The sequence below is a fragment of the Haliotis cracherodii genome, unplaced genomic scaffold, assembly GCF_022045235.1.
Source record: "Haliotis cracherodii isolate W230 unplaced genomic scaffold, xgHalCrac1.p SCAF_11, whole genome shotgun sequence".
Lineage (NCBI taxonomy): Eukaryota > Metazoa > Mollusca > Gastropoda > Lepetellida > Haliotidae > Haliotis > Haliotis cracherodii.
The window spans coordinates 11,778,205-11,795,347 of record NW_027266266.1 but is presented as its reverse complement, the minus strand read 5'-3'; the positions used below and the strand labels follow the sequence as shown (position 1 = coordinate 11,795,347).

General features: G+C 40.4%; 1 protein-coding gene across 1 annotated transcript; it reads right to left on the bottom strand.

Moving 5' to 3' along the window:
• Positions 1-4,587: 4,587 nt before the first annotated feature.
• Positions 4,588-17,000, bottom strand: LOC139456218 (MAP kinase-activated protein kinase 5-like). The gene is made up of 12 exons (XM_071237798.1): positions 16,947-17,000; positions 16,098-16,171; positions 15,543-15,716; positions 14,460-14,568; positions 13,896-13,985; positions 13,039-13,134; positions 11,698-11,763; positions 9,534-9,721; positions 8,335-8,449; positions 7,656-7,783; positions 6,844-6,921; positions 4,588-5,225 (listed from the first exon to the last, which is right to left on the bottom strand). Exons 1-12 carry the CDS (start codon positions 16,977-16,979, stop codon positions 5,222-5,224), a joined length of 1,155 nt encoding a protein of 384 aa, XP_071093899.1. The 5' UTR covers positions 16,980-17,000; the 3' UTR covers positions 4,588-5,221.
• Between the last annotated feature and the right edge of the window lie 143 nt (positions 17,001-17,143).

Genomic DNA, 17,143 nt, shown 5'->3' with positions numbered 1-17,143 from the left:
TGTGTTCCATTTATATCATGCACAAAAATGATGTCTGATGCAATTCCCTGTTTTGACGTGACCATATGTTCCTGTTTCTTTTTCAGGTGATCAATTGACTTTCCTTTGCATGTGTTTGTGATGTGTCACTGGAACAGGATATGCTCACATTTTCGTGAACTCTATCATCACTATTTGATAGTGATTCATAAACACACGCTACTGATATAATCGGAATCGTACAATCGAATCTGCTTTTAGCAGAGATTTCTGATGAATATGAAAAGGGCTTTGTCACTTTTATATATCACCATTCTCAACCCTAATGTTTTTAGAAATTAATAGTGCACAATATGTTTGAAAGTACCGTATTCAACGTAATAAGCGCCCCGCTCTAATAAGCGCCCACAGCAATATTTGCCAATATATTGGCTAGTGAACAATCCCAATTAGCACCCTTCCGACTGATCAATGTACACAATTCGTGTACATTTATTCGTGTATAATACACACTCGTGTGTTATATGCACCCTTAATTACGGGCAATTAAATTCTGGAAATATATATCTGCCGTGTATAATACACACAGACTTTTCTTTTGTATCATTTCAGGCTGACAGCAGAAACCATAAAATTTACGATCTTTCGACTCTTTCACCAAAACTATATTCTAAGAGCTTCCTATTTCTAATCTTAAGAGCGCCCTGGGCGCTTATTACATCGAATACGGTATGTAAATCATTGCTCATTGAGATAAAATGTCCTGTCTAGTACCAGAGTGAAAGTGGAAGCTATATGACAATGCCATGTGTCACAGAGACTTCACAGAGTGAGTTGGTACCAATGCCACTTTGGCTCCAACAGTTCCACAGTGTTTCAGTCATAATGATATCTTGTCACTTTTGACTTGGGTGGAAGTTTTAAGGTTGTGAACATTTGGTGAAACCATTGGCAAGATGCTGATAAACCAAACATCATTATCAGGGCTAATCTCATATACATACTGACAACAAGCAGATTCTGACTGGCAAGCTAAGGGAGAAATTGGGGCATCTTACACCACAAGCCATCAGTGCCCCTGCCTAATCTGGAAGGAGTGAGTGAGATGGGTTTAACGCCACTTTTAACAGTATTCCAGTTATATCACGGAGTGTCAGCTTAATATCGGAGGAAAGCCCGAAGTGATGCAGGTCTCAGACGTTTACCACTTTGGTAAAACCCACGAGCACAGGTGTCGTGCTGACAAACCTAGAAAGATAATTGGGGCGAACCGGGATTCGAACCCACAATAATAGGTTTCTGGCTTGCCCAAGGGATGCAACTCTGCACAGTGAATCGCGGCGCCTTAGACGACTGGGCCACCCGTGCCCCCTCATCTGGAAAGAGCTATGACATTGGTAGAAGTCCAATTTTCAAAATGAAATCATTTGCATCATATTTGAAACAGATGTATTTGTTTAGAAAAATTCATGCCCAATTATCCCTACATTCCTATTTCAAAGTTACTTAATAAATTGACAAAGGGGGACTTTTTTAAATCATACCCAGGTTAAATAATTTTCACTTATTGGAACAGGGCACTTAATATGACGACTACGGCAAATTCAGAACTATATAAAACTAAATAATGACCAATAGATTATGAAAATTGTTATTGTAGCACAAAATATCTCACAGCACACATACAATGGCTATCTATACACAAAGAAAACACATTTTCCAATTTTAACTCAAAGGACAAGAAAACGATTTAAGCAGAAAATATTTAATCACATAGCAAAATATGATGACTGTGTGACCAAATGACATGGTTGTGTTTGGTTGTCTCATGCCAAAATCCACAGAACTTAATTTTGCCAAATATTAAAAAATTGGAAAATGCATTTTCAGAATGAATACACAATGACATTTAGAAAGTGGTCAAATGTAACTAATGTTATATTTGGGATTTTTGTGGAAGCCTCGGTGGCTGAGTGGGTTAGATCGCAGACTTTGTGTGCTGGCGATTAGGTGCCTCACCCTGGCAGGTGTGGGTTCGAATCCCGGACGGAACTCAACCCAAAAAAGTACTAGAATCTGTACTTTACTAAGAAAGTGTTATCCCAAATATAACATTAGTTGCATTTTCAGAGTGTTTCAGCACAGTAGATCCTGGATGGACACGTGTATACATTACAATACATACATTTGCACATGGCATTAACCTGAGATTCTCCAAATGCACAGCACAACCGACCATCTAAAGAGTATGACTAATGCCAAACACTGACTACTTGATTATGTCCATTTTGTAACAGAGCAATCATGATTCTTCCACCATTTTAAACCTTCACAAAACATCCACAACAACCATTTCATCACTTCAGTTGGTGGTACTCCATCTTCCCGAGCAAAGGGAGTCAACTGACTTTAAAAGTCCAGTTTCCACCCTTGCCGAACTAGGCTGGAATTCCTGGGCTCGATCGTAGCGGCTTTTACGAATTATGTCCGTTCTATGCCTCTCCTGTTGACCAATCAGATTTCACCTCTCGTAACTTGCATTTGCTTAAAACAAAATGGCGTGTCAGTTCAAGTCGATCTGATCGATAATCAAGATCTATATTGTATTAAAAAGGGTCTTGCATCACGAAGTGCATCAAATCACGCAAGCACCTTGATTAAAAACATGAAAAGATTTGAAAAATATCTGTTGACAACGAGTTGGCGGTGCACATGCTTTGTAAATCTTGCTATCAACCGAAATCTGCACGATGGTTTACGAACCGGATTTTGATTTTGTTGCGTGATTTTGATTGGACTATGCATAGACTTGTTAGTCCAGCCAAAATGTAACTCCATAATACTATCTTAGATAGGCAAGGGTGGAAACTGGACTTTTATAGTCAGTTAACTCCCTTGCCTCAGGAAGATGGTGGTAGTCCAACACACATTAACAGCTTCCTTACGGATGTCTCCTGAGGTCTCCTGAGGTCTCACTGACAACTGACCTGTATTGGAGTGAGTGTGTGAGTGTGTGAGTGTGTGAGTGAGTGAGTTGGGTTTAACACTGCTTTTAACAGTATTCCAGTTATATTGCAGCATGTCAGCTTGATGTGGGAGGACAGCCCGAAGTGTTGCAGGTCTCAGACGTATACCACTTTGGTGAAACCCACAGGCATGGGTAAGGTGCTGACAGACCTGCAAACACACTGTGATTGGCACCCAGGATCATAGGTTTCGGGTTCTAAATCAAGCATGACTGTTAAGATTAAGTAGTAACTGCAAAGACAGTCCCATCTAAAATTAAATAGCTATGTTTTACAATGATTTACAATGATTTACAGTGATCAAAAACGATTTATGATAATTTACGATGCCAATTATCAATAGTTGTCAGAGAAAGCCTTTCTTCTGAATATGTCCAGTAAAACAGCCATTTTAGCAATTTGGCACAAGTTTATTCCTTGTGTCTGGATGGCAATGGAAATTAACACTGCGAAACAAGAAATTAAGGAATATATAACTGTATAATATTAATGATAATGGCATGTTTTCTAACAAGAAAAATTATCACACAGTGAATGAGTGAGTGAGTGAGTTGGGTTTAACGCTGCTTTTAACATTATTCCAGTTATATCGCGTCGTGTCAGTTTGATGTGGGAGGACAGCCTGAAGTGTTGCAGGTCTCAGACGTATACCACTTTGGTGAAACCCACGGTCATGGGTAAGGTGCTGACAGACCTGCAAACACACTGTGATTGGCACCCAGGATCATAGGTTTCTGGTTCTAAATCAAGCATGACTGTTAAGATTAAGTAGTAACTGCAAAGACAGTCCCATTTAAAATTAAATTGCTATGTTTTACAATGATTTACAATGATTTACAGTGATCAAAAACGATTTATGATAATTTACGATGCCAATTATCAATAGTTGTCAGAGAAAGCCTTTCTTCTGAATATGTCCAGTAAAACAGCCATTTTAGCAATTTGGCACAAGTTTATTCCTTGTGTCTGGATGGCGATGGAAATTAACACTGCGAAACAAGAAATTAAGGAATATTTAACTGTATAATATTAATGATAATGCCATGTTTTCTAACAAGAACAATTATGACACAGTGAGTGAGTGAGTGAGTTGGGTTTAACGCCGCTTTTAACAGTATTCCAGTTATATCAAGGCGTGTCAGCTTAATGTGGGAGGACAGCCCGAAGTGATGCAGGTCTCAGACGTTTACCACTTTGGTGAAACCCACGAGCACGGGTATGGTGCTGACAAACCTAGAAACATAATTGGGGCGAACCGGGATTCGAACCCACAATCATAGGTTTCTGGCGTGCCCAAGGGACGCAACTCTGTTGAATCGCGGTGCCTTAGACGACTTGGCCACCCGTGCCCCCAATTATGACACAGAATAATCCTCCCATTCAGTCGGTGTCGTGTAACATCACGGTATTAATTTCCTCGAATACAATCCATATTGTCTGCCAGGCTCTACTTTGTGCGAGTCAGGCCTGGGCGTGAGTGAGTGAGTGAGTGAGTATGGTTTAACGCCGCTTTTAGCAATATTCCAGCAATATCACGGCGGGGGGACACCAGAAATTGGCTTCACACATTGTACCCATTGAACCCAGGTCTTCGGCGTGACGAGCGAACGCTTTAACCACTAGGCTACCCGACCGCCCCCCCTGGGCCTGAGACTATCCAAAGGTTATACTTAGCAGCTGACAATGATAATTTATTTGCTTGTTTGCTGCTTAACTGTTTGCAGATCATATTTGTTCGTTGTTTAATGCCGCACTCAGCAATATTCTAGCTATATGATGATCGTTGGTAAATATAAAAATCAAGTCTGGAACAGACAATCCAGTGACTGACATCATGGGCATCGATCTAGTCAATTGGGATATGATGCAGCAACAAGTCAGCAAGCCTGACCACCCGTTCACATCAATCACCTCTGCAACAAACATGAGATGCTACGGAACAATTCTAACATGGATCTTCAGGACCTCTTCTAATCTGGAATCCCAAGAGGGAGCTGATTTGTGGGCCCTGACACTACAACAAGATACTGTATGGCTACCCTGATTCCATGCAATAACTATAACATAGGAGAACTGCAGCCAAGTCAGGACATCATCTTGGTCCAGTGGATGTCTTCCCTGTGGTGCCTATGGAGTATGCATCATAATTTGTCTCTAAACTTGCTGCCTTTTAATTAGCTTCTAAAGAACTTTCTAGTTGGCCTCTCAGCAAGGTGTTATCTGCAATACAAACAAATTCAAGATTATTGAGAAAAAAATACAAATATTGATAGCATAGGGACTGATATTTATTGGGGGAGTGGGGTGCAGGCACTGGGGCTTCGGAGGTTGGGGATGCTAAAAAGAATTAAATATTTGAACATTATTGGACTGATAATTTATTATAGGGGGATTACGTTGGGGTGGGGTGGAAACTTGTTACATAAAATTGGGGTTGTTGGGGTGTGGGGGTGTGTGTGGCAAAATATGATACAGTTCTAGGACCAATCCCACTGCTCCCCTTCCAATAATAAATTACCAGTGCCTTGTTACATGACCATATACAAAAAGGTGAGGTGAAATGGGGCTTAACGTCGCGTCCAAGATTATTGCACATATATAGCTACGTGCACACACGTGTTTGTGAGTGTGTGGCTGCTTGTACTAGTCTGAACTGATGCCGATTTATAGTGCTAGCTCACTGAGATACCATGCTGCAGTTTAACATGAATACCCCACTCAGACACAGTATACTGACTCCGAGCCGACCAGTCCTTGTTTTAGCCCCTTAATGCCGAGTGCCAGACAGGGTAACAACAAGTACCATCTTTTAACGTCTTTTGGTATGACGCGCAGGGATCGAACCCAGGACCTTCCGCTCTCTGGGCGGACGCTCTACCACTAGACCACGGAGGCGGTCTATACAAAAAGAAAGATTCGCTTTCTGACACTTCCTAACCCCTCTGGATGTTTTCTGACCCAAACATATCATTTTTAAAATTTTGTATGGAGAAACAAATAAGAAAGAATCAAAAGAGAATCATTATGCAAACAGTTGCCGGGGAAACTGGGATTGATTGATGATTACTCTCATGTAAAAGCATCAAATATTTCCTGGATCAGGAACCTTGTAACAACGGAAAATTGTAAATGGAAAAAACTTTACTGTTGGCACAACACTTGGGCTGCAACGAATACACTATGACGCGAGTATGATACGTATCATGAATATAGGGTAACAAACGAATATTTATTCACGAATCGATAACAAATTCACACGAATCCAGTGTTACGTGCTCACGGTAATCAGCTGCTGTTGTCTTTGCATTGGGGAAAAACATTGTGTCAGTGTAAAACTTGAGGTTACTAAAAATGTACGTACATGTCATGTTATTGCTTAGGTTGAAACATTTCAGTGATATTTTTTTGTGAAGCAAACAAGCAATACATTGCAACAATGATGCTTATACTATAGCCTCATGTTTTAGTTGACAGCACCATTAGGGGCCTTGACAAACCGACACAAGTTACGCTACTACTGGCTTGTTTATATTCCAATTTGCATTATGTCGCTTTGATAAATAACTGACGAGTTAAATAACACTGTTTACCGAAAAATTGTGCGTATTCGATTCTAGGGACCACGAATAACAAATTCAATTCATGAAGGTATATGCTTCGATTCATCGAATACGCGAGTGAATCGTAACAGCCCCACACAACACCCAGAATGTGTTACTACTTCCTTTTCTGGGAACAACTTTCCTTTTGAGGTTTCCGGAAAGGTCTCCAATAATATCAAAAAAAGATGATTTACGACCATCATGATGAAGATGGTTTTGGATATTGGGGTACCCACCTGACGCTGTTGCTTGTGTTGTCTACCGAGAGTCGCTTCCCTTCCTCTTCCATCTCTACGTCAGTCCCGGACGTATTTCTGGTGACAAATTTACAACAATAAACGTTAGATATACAACAAACACATTCGTCATGCACGTGTGTGTGTGTGTCCGCTTGTACAAGTCCGGCCTAATGGTGGTTTAATAGTGCTGGCCCACTGAGATACCATACCGCAGTTTAACATGGATACCCCACTCAGACACAGTATACTAATATCGAGCTTCTTGTATTACATGGCAGGGAATACAACTGACCTTTCACCCTCTGTGCAGACGTTCACTACATTTGACAAGGGATATATCTCTCAAATAAAATCAAACTTAAATACAAAGGATATAAACAATTTGGCTTATTTGTATTGTACTTTAAGACATACACCAAACCTTTGTTACCGAGGAACATCCAGATTGGGAAATCATTGGTACAGTTGGTGCTGTGCAGATGCTAGCTGCAAGATCATCAAGGAGGAGGATATCTGGGCCCCATTTCACAAAGCAATCATTGCCCTGTGATGATCGTAAACCTATGTTAAAGTTAGGATCACCTTTGCATGCTTAGAGATGAGATCGCTTCATTAAACGGTGTCTGAGGCTAAAGGGCCCTTCTAACAAGGTCTCGCTGTATATTCTTCACCTGGTTTAAACTAAACATAGACAATTGGGCAGAGTGGGCAAGCGGTCAAAAGCGCCAGGATAGCAAGCACCACCACCACCACCACAAACAGCAACAGCAACAACAACAACAACAACAACGATGAAAGTCTTTCAATACCTTCTCTTTCGCTTCCTGATGATAGGATTATCAGCTTGAACGAGTGGTTTCAGTGTCAGCTGGTTCTCTGACATCCTCATCTTCGTCAGGTGCTCTGCATGGGCTATCTTAACGTCTTCGAAACTCTCCTGGGGATCAGAAACATCACAAGTGCCAAAACATGTCTACTTGCCATCATTTTTCTTTCGGAATATCCTGGCACATAATACCAATCACTGGTTTGTGTGGTGCAGACTTGATTATTTACAGGCTGACATCATATAGTTCAAATATGGCAGCATTCAGTGTTAAACTAAAAGCAAACAAACATACAAACAAACAAGAAACCAGATCAGAACAGTTGAGACTCATAATAATCCTGGGCACCATTCCATAAATTGATCTTAGTGCTAAGTCCATCTGAACTATCATTCATTAAAACAGACTTGCGTCAAAACCAGTGCTGAAATCACTTTGTGAGTGAGTGAGTATGGTTTTACGCCGCTTTTCGCAATATTTCAGCAATATCACGGCGGGGGACAGGAGAAATGGGCTTCACAAAATTGTACCCATGACGGGAATTGAACCCGGGTCTTCGGCATGATGAGCGAACGCTTTAACCACTAGGCTACCTGATTGCCCCGAAATCACTTTGTGGAATGGGAGTCTGACTCTGAAGACTGTATAGCTAGAGACACACCTTGCTGGCGATGACGGCTGGAGAGTGCAGCTTATTGTCAGAGGCATCATGTAACCAGGGGTGATGGAGGAGATCGGAGATGGTCATACGTTGGGAGGGATCCACATGGAGAAGGCTGAAATTGGGCGGAAGGTTTAACTTGACTGACAATCCTCAATGCAAGTGTATTATGATACAAGTGATTATCATTAGCCAGACACTTGTCATGAAATGTGTAGAGTCACTGAAGTAACCATTTATCATGTACTGTAAACCTGGAAGTTGATGCGTCTCCAAATTAATAAGACTGCTGACACCTAGCCAGTATCAATGCGACCCCCCCCACCATCCCTTGCCCAATGGAATCCTTACCTTAATCCAATCAAACAGCAAATAGCACCGCTTATTAGCTCTGAGTAGAGCACTTCCGTAAAAAAAAAAAAGAAGTGTTTTTCTAAAAACAACACACAGTTTATATGTTTACTCTGTTGACTGGCATTAAGAAAGTTCAATGGCAATAAAATAATTGAACCTACAACAGTTCACTGATTGGTATGCGGAGAAGGTGTCAACAAGCTTAGCACGAGTGGGTAGAACTCTTGACCCCAGCAGTGATAACGTGTACCTATTATGTAATTCCTTTTCTTTGAATGACATTGTTATATACTTGTTACAACTACTGCTCAATAAACTGTGTTTGTGTTTATATTCAAATTAATATTTCTGCTGTCCAAAGACTGCAGGCCGTCTTATTGTTGAGAGTCATTTGGAGACATAATTGCCAAGCTAATTAATGCAAGCAAAGACCACTCACATTTTTCGCATTTAATTCACGCTCGCATTAATTTCAAGATTTTCAGTATACAGCTAACGTGTTTGTTCATCTAGGACTAATTTCAATTCTTCATATAGATGTAGTCTGATACTCATTCTTAAGTGAGTGAGTGAGTGAGTGAGTGAGTGAGTGAGTGAGTGAGTGAGTGAGTGAGTGAGTGAGTGAACAGTATTCCAGTAATCACATCAGTCGACTTGGCCACCCCACCCTCTTATCTCACACGCCCATACTTCGGCCCAGTTAGAGTCCCTTCCTGTGAAAGCATACCTCACCCGCTCAGTGACAGCTCTTTCCACGACAAACATTTCTCAAATCACACATGAAGAAAAATCATTATTTTTATGAACATAAATTTATTTAATCTTTTTTATTCTCTTTTCCTCACCCGCGGATGATGTCCTTCGCCGACTCTGAAATCCTCTCCCAATCTTGTTCAGGAAACTCGTAATCCCCATTGAGGATCTTCCTCTTCATCTCAGTGGTGATGGAGCGACTGGGTGTCTCGGAGTAGAAGGGAGGGTAGCCACACAGCATGATGTACAGGATGACGCCCATACTCCACATGTCACAGCTCTGTGGGTAAACCACGTATTACAGTGAGTGAGTGAGTGAGTGGGAGAGGGGGTGGAGGGGCAAGGAAGGAGGGATTGGGTGTACAGAGGGTAGCTGTACAGCATGATGTACAGGATAACGCCCACATTCCACATGTCACAGCTCTGTGGCCAAGTTGAGTGTACAGAGGGTAGCTGTACAGCATGATGTAGACAAACACGCCCATACTCCACATGTCACAGCTCTGTGGGTAAACCACGTATTACAAGGAGTGAGAGGAAGGGGGGGGGTGGAGGGGGGGGGGGTTGGGGGGCGAGGGGCAAGGAAGGAGGGATTGAGTGTACAGAGGGTAGCTGTACACTATGATGCAGACAAACACGCCATACTCTACATGTCGCAGCTCTGTGAGTAAACCACGTATTACAAGGAGTGAGAGGAAGGTGTGTTTGGGGGGGGGGGGGGGGGAGAGGGGGCAAGGAAGGAGGGATTGAGTGTACAGAGGGTAGCTGTACAGCATGATGTAGACAAACACGCCCATACTCCACATGTCACAGTTCTGTGGGTAAACCAAGTATTACAAGGAGTGAGAGGAAGGTGTGTGTGTGGGCGGGGGGGGGGGGGGCGAGGGGCAAGGAAGGAGGGATTGAGTGTACAGAGGGTAGCTGTACAGCATGATGTAGACAAACATACTCCACAAGTCACAGCTCTGTGGGTAAACCACGTATTACAAGGAGTGAGGGTGCAGGGTAGGGCCGGGATGGGTAACTCGGGTTCGCGGGTCAGATGGGTCGTGAGTGGGACCCAGGTACTCACAGGACTATCTGGAATCGTGGTTAGTCATTTAATATGTTGTTTAAATACAATAAAAAAAATCACTTATGTTTGCATTTCTTTCTGACTATTTATGCATTGTTTCTGACTTCTATAATATAGTTGAGAAAAGATAAAACTTCAGCCAACTTCAGTGTATGCATGATCTAAACGTTTTATATGTGTATGTAAAATGCTTTTGCCAGGGCTTCAGGAAAACAGTTCCCAACCGGACGTTAAGTACCCAACTCTTGAGACCGACAGTGGGTACCTGGGTAGGTTCGGGTAATAGGGGGGTCGAGTAACCGGATCATACAGCATGATGTCTAGAATCACTAAAGTACTCATGGAAATGAAAAAAAACTGTTTTGCTGGATTTAATAATCAACAGAAAGCATTACGTAGATGTATACGAAATAACAAAACAACTGGAAAAGTACTAGTCTGGATTTGCTAGTTTTATCTCAGTGCTCAATACAAAATGTACTTTACAGGAGGTAATTTGTAGGCACTTTCAACATTCAAAAATAAAACTAAGTCCAAATTGACATAGCAGAAACAGGCTGTAGGCATTATGCAAATAAGCTGGAAAAAAGTTATAAAAAACCCAATAAAAATAACAGCTATGTTTATGTACGTAATAATAATGACATGTAAGTTGTTGTTTGAGAAGGAAATATGTTACTTTTACGTTCTGATATTTTGACGATGATTCACTATCCCACAATGCCACTGACAAATCACTAACCACTGACAAATCACATGCACATGGGTTTCAAGCACCTGTTGTCACCTGTCGTCAAGGTGTCATAGGTCATGGACATTCACCTTGATCTACTAACACCTGGTTATGCTCAGTTTCACAATAGTCTGTTCATATTTTTACACACTTTTACGTCTAAAAAGACATAAAAACCTTTGATACGCTTTATTTGGGCCAAGGCCCAATTAGTACTAATTGAGTTGTTTGAATATTTATATATTTTGTATAATAACTGCATTTATTTAAAATCTGAGATCGAACAGTTTCTTTTCATTTCCGTGAGTACTTTAGCATACTCCACATGTCACGTGTCCAGACCACGACAAACATATTACAGTGTGTGGGTGGGAGAGAGAGGCTCAGAATAGTAGGAAATCATTTAATTAAATTGTATCTCCAAGTGGCTTAATGCTAAAAAACTCACCTTGTCATATGTATAACTTTTTGGTGTGCTGGTCTTGTTTTTAAGATGATTCTGTGCTTCTAAAACCTGGAAGATAAAGGCAAATTAAAAGATTTCCATGCCGGTTTTATAGTGTTAGTCACCTGAGATACCATGCCGCAGTTTAACATGGATACCCCACTCAGACACAGTATACTGGACAAAGGGAGATAATTCAGCTACAAACCCTTACTCACAAACATCACGACAGTAATGTTTTCATTGTTCGGGTTTCACATGATACAGGTATCCATCCTCCTTTCAAAAGAATTCATTCAGAATCCTTGTTTTTTTTGTATTAATCAAGCTGTTAATTAAGCCATCCTGTGTTATGTGCGTATTTGTTCAAAACACATTATTCATATTAACAGATCAACAAATATCCTTTCTAAGTGTGTCCTAGAGAGAACAGGAGCTTATTCTAAACCTACCACTGTGATTGGCATTCAGAGGCAAACATATCTCTGTATCTCCTCTCTGTTACACCCGTGAAGATCCGGGGTAGAAAAGGTCTTCAGCAACCCATGCTTGCCACTATGCTTGTAAGAGGCTACTAACGGAATCGATGCTCATGATATCAATCACTGGATTGTCTGGTCCAGACTCGATTATTTACAGACCGCCGTCATATAGGTGGGATATTGCTGAGTGCGGCGTAAAACAACCAACCAACCTCTCTCTGTTAATTGTAACTATCTGACTGGACACAGATCTCTACATCTTCCCAAGGCAAGAGAGTTAACTGACTATAAAAATCCAGTTTCCACCCTTGCCGAACTAGACTGGTATTATGGAGTTACATTTTGGCTGGACTAACGAGTCTATGCACAGTCCAATCAAAATCGCTCAACGAAATCGAAATCGGTTGTAACTGTTGTGCAGATTTCGGACGATTGCAGGATTTGCAAAGAATGTGCACCGCCAACTTGTTGTAAACAGATATTTTCCAAACCTTTTCATGTTTTTAATCAAGGTGCTCCCATGATTTGATGCACTTTGCAATGTAAGACCTGTTTTATCACAACAGAGATCTTGATTATCGATCAGATCGTCTTAACTAGGAGCCGCCATTTTGTTTAAATCAAATGCAAGTGATACGAGAGGTGGAATCTGATTGGTCCATAGTAGAGGCTTAGAAGGGACAAAACTCGTAATAACCACTAGTGGTGCTACGATCGAGCCCGGGAATTCCAGCCTAGTTCGGCAAGGGTGGAAACTGGACTTTTAAAGACAGTTAACTCCCTTGCCTCGGGAAGATGAAGTCTCTGTGACAAAGCCGGGCTGATGTTTTGCTGAGAAGGCTCAGATCAATGAGGTCCTCACCTGGGGTGCGACATAGTAGGGTGTGAAGTGCGGGGTCTTGAGATCACCATCATCAAACTTGGCAAAACCAAAGTCAGAGAGCTTCACAGTGGCTTCCTGAAAGAAGACACAATATGTAAATACTATGCCCTCAAAATAAGCAGAAAAATGTTACTCCGCTTGCATTTGTATGGTTTAATATGACAAAATCTTAAAATTGAATATCAATCCAAACATCATAAATAAAGTGGCCATCAACATAGAAATAGTACTCGAAAAAAGAAGTTCCCTAAAATCATCCATCAACCTACACTTGACTTTTCTAAGATCACTTACTCTGGATCAGTGATTCTGATCACACTCCATCAATGCAACTCCATGAAAACTTGGACAAAGGGAGATAATTCAGCTTCAGCGAGACCTCATACTGTTAAAACAGTTTCCTGACACGGAAATGTTTTCATTGTTCATGGTTTCAAAGAATGCACTGATCGTTACTATTGGACCCAGTTTCAACCAACATACCCTAAACCATACTACTGGAACGTCAAGTTGGACACAACAATATTCTATCAGTCAGTGCATGACTTTCTAAACCGTGCACTAAATAATAAAGCAGCCATTCGTATGATTCCCAGTTTTCATAGGCTAAAGGGGGAGATGGGGTAGCCTAGTGGATAAAGCTTTCGCTCGTCACAATGAAGGTCTGGGTTCGATTCCCCAAATGGGTAAATGGGTGAAGCCATTTCTGGTGTCCCCCGCCGTGATATTGCTGGAATATTGCTAAAAGCAGGGTAAAACCATACTCACTCACTCATAGGCTATAGTAGATTAATGATAATGTTTCACACTGAATGATTGATGTGAGATACACAAACCTTTGTAGCATTGGTTAGAAGTAGATTCTCTGGCTTCAAGTCTCTGTGTGCTATGTTCAGGCTATGGCAATGATAGACAGCCTCGGCTATCTGTAGAAAATACAGGAAAACATTGCTAGTGTGACAACTTCCTATTCTCTCAGTTTAAAGACTGGACATGTAAATGATCATTAATAAATTCTACAGTGTAAAATAAAAACATGGTTTATGAACCTGTGGACTCCAAAAAATTTATATGTGAAAAACGAATTAAAAAATGAAAAACAGTGGGTGTTTTACTCCGCCGACCAGAAATAAGTTAAATATTTAAAAAACTCATTTACGGTCACTATCAATATAACAATTTATTTAAAATACTATAAAAATGCCTGTTGTTTTTCCCTTTATGCTTAACATTTTGAGAAAATAAAAATAAATATTGGAAATTAGAAATAAAAAACAAATTCTATTTGGACCTACCAACCTGAATTTTGGTCCAAAAATCAATAACACCCCCCAAAAAGGTCAGACAGTTTACTAAGCCAATGACTGAGAGAGGAATACTGGCTTTGTGACAGTAACTACCTGTTTGAGATAGCCAGCACATTCTCGCTCAGTGAGACACTGCTCCTCGATGATGCGATCAAACAGCTCCCCTCCATCCATCAGCTCCAGCACCAGCAGCAACTGGGCCCTGAAAATAAAGAGCATGCCACTGCTGATTGTCCACACTACTTGCAATGGTCTCTAACATGCATGGTTCCCACTTTTCATAAAAGCCTCTCAAATTCTTCAAATTCTACACATCTGTGTTCACCAGTAGACATTAATTTCCAGTCATGACAAAAAGACAATAATAATAATCATGATCATTTGCAAGGCTCACATTGATGCATGCTCACAGTACTTCATCTATTTTTACCCACTGGATCAGTGTACACTCGATTTCTTTCGCAGCTAAATCCACCTTATGAGCCTCTAGAAGGTTTACTGTCACAACAGCATCTTATCCTACCGGGTATCCAGTCACTGCTCATGACAGAGGAATATTTTGAACAACAAATTGCCAAAGGACACAACAGCATCTTATGCTACCGGGGTAACCCGGTCACTGCTGCATGACAGAGGAATATTTTGAACAACAAATTGCCAAAGGACACAACAACATCTTATCCTACCGGGTATCCAGTCACTACTGCATGACAGGAATATTTTGAACAACAAATTGCCAAAGGACACAACAGCATCTTATCCTAACGGGTATCCAGTCACTGCTGCATGACAGAGGAATATTTTGAACAACAAATTGCCAAAGGACACAACAGCATCTTATCCTACTGGGTATCCAGTCACTGCTCATGACAGAGGAATATTTTGAACAACAAATTGCCAAAGGACACAACAGCATCTTATCCTACCGGGTATCCAGTCACTGCTGCATGACAGGGGAATCTTTTTTATAAACAACAAATTGCCGAAGGACACAATAGATGTAACATGTGTCTCAGGACCGAAACACTAGAAATTCCTAGGAGTCAAGCTGCCAAACACGTTCACCCATCCACCTACTCTCTGCAGCCAACATGCTTAACTTAGCCCAAAGTGTGACTTTTGCGCTGTACAAAGATCAAATGCCTCCAGATGCTGAAAATGACCTGACTGACTTACTTGGACTCTTTGTCCCCAGAAAAACGAACTTTGTTTGCATATACATCCTGCAGTCCGACAATGTTGGGATGACTTCTACACAATGAATGGATGTGAACTTCACGACGGGCCTTTGATGAATCCAAGATACTTTTCAGAGCATATTTCACACCAGATACCTTGTGTCTACAAGACCTGCAAATTATGAAAAAGATACAAAAATATCAGTTCAGCAGTACAAATACAGTGAGTGAACACGAATGCAATTAGCAAAATTCAATCTGTAAACAGTAGGGCCACCTAAAAACATCGATAATCGTACTTATTGTCGATGGGAAGAAATATGAACGATTATCGATATGAAAATTGTGTCATCGATAATATCTAACACTAGTTACAGATTATCCAACATTTGTGTACAAGTCCACCAAAATATACAATGTGCGGAAAAAAGAAAAATTAATGTGTGTGTGTACAAAATTAAGGTTTTCAACTGGTTATTGATGTGTTCTACAACATTCAAGTATAACTTTGAACATGTTGAATGTTATTTTATCATAAAACATGTTTTCTCACCTGACAGGGCCATTTATTCCAGTTCCGAGTTTGTCATGCCAGTTGACATCATAGTCATCTGATATTGCTGTTGTCTGTATTATGAAAACTGGATTATTAACAAAATATATACGGTACACTAACCTCTTCTGAGCACATTTCAAGGCTTAACCATTAACCATAATAATGTTGTCATAATGTTGTCAATTTTAAATACTGAGAGTTGGTGCAGAGCAAGCGTTAAATATGGTCCTTGGGGATGTTGTTATATCATTTGAATCTTATATTTTGAATTATTTAAACTTATATTTTAAATTTTTAACATTAAAAACAAGGACAAGGACTTAAGCCAGATTGTCATGCTTAATTTTGAAAACTGTATAATAGACTAATAAGGACTGAAACCAACATTTATACACAATCTGTTTTCTTTGTTCATAAATATTTAATACGAATTTATGTAGACGAAAGCAAAGTATCTAAAAATAGTTTTTACTCAGCTTGATAACGTTTTGTCAGCATAAAAAAAACTGCTTAGAAATCATAAACGCGTAACACTCTGAAATTCAGAAGATACTAGATAATAGGTACTCATGTAATCACTGATTATACTAAGACAGACCATGGCGTGGCAGCAATGATTATATGACTTCGGCAACACACATTCATTAGCAATTATCATTACACACTATAAAATACTAAGCTGCTCGTGGATTTTGACAGTTGCCTTTTCGCGTTTGAAATTCATCTTTTGTCGACTTTAGAGAATGACTGCCTACTAATTCCAGGGCTGGCATCCCAGTTGACATGAACTAAACATATCTGGATCAAAGTTTACAGTAAAGGCACATCGGAATGACCACGATTTACCTTAGGACTGAGTGTAGCTTCTTCGGTTGTCATTTTTGACAGCCATACTGTAAATAACGCCCCCTAGCGGCAATATTTATAACAAGCACTTCCTGGAAGTGGAAATTACCACTACAAACAGGGAATAGGGGTCGCATGATTACTTACTTATTATGTTGTACAAATGAAAAAGCGTTAATGGGATGTTTAAAGTACGC

Excerpts from the sequence above, each read along its gene's own strand:
- LOC139456218 (XM_071237798.1), bottom strand. The coding sequence starts at position 16,979 with ATGACAACCGAAGAAGCTACACTCAGTCCTAAG. Across the intron at positions 9,722-11,697 it reads AAAGTTATACATATGACAAG|AGCTGTGACATGTGGAGTAT; the intron begins GTGAGTTTTTTA and ends GTTTACCCACAG. Across the intron at positions 8,450-9,533 it reads GCGAAGGACATCATCCGCGG|CCTTCTCCATGTGGATCCCT; the intron begins GTGAGGAAAAGA and ends GCCCAATTTCAG.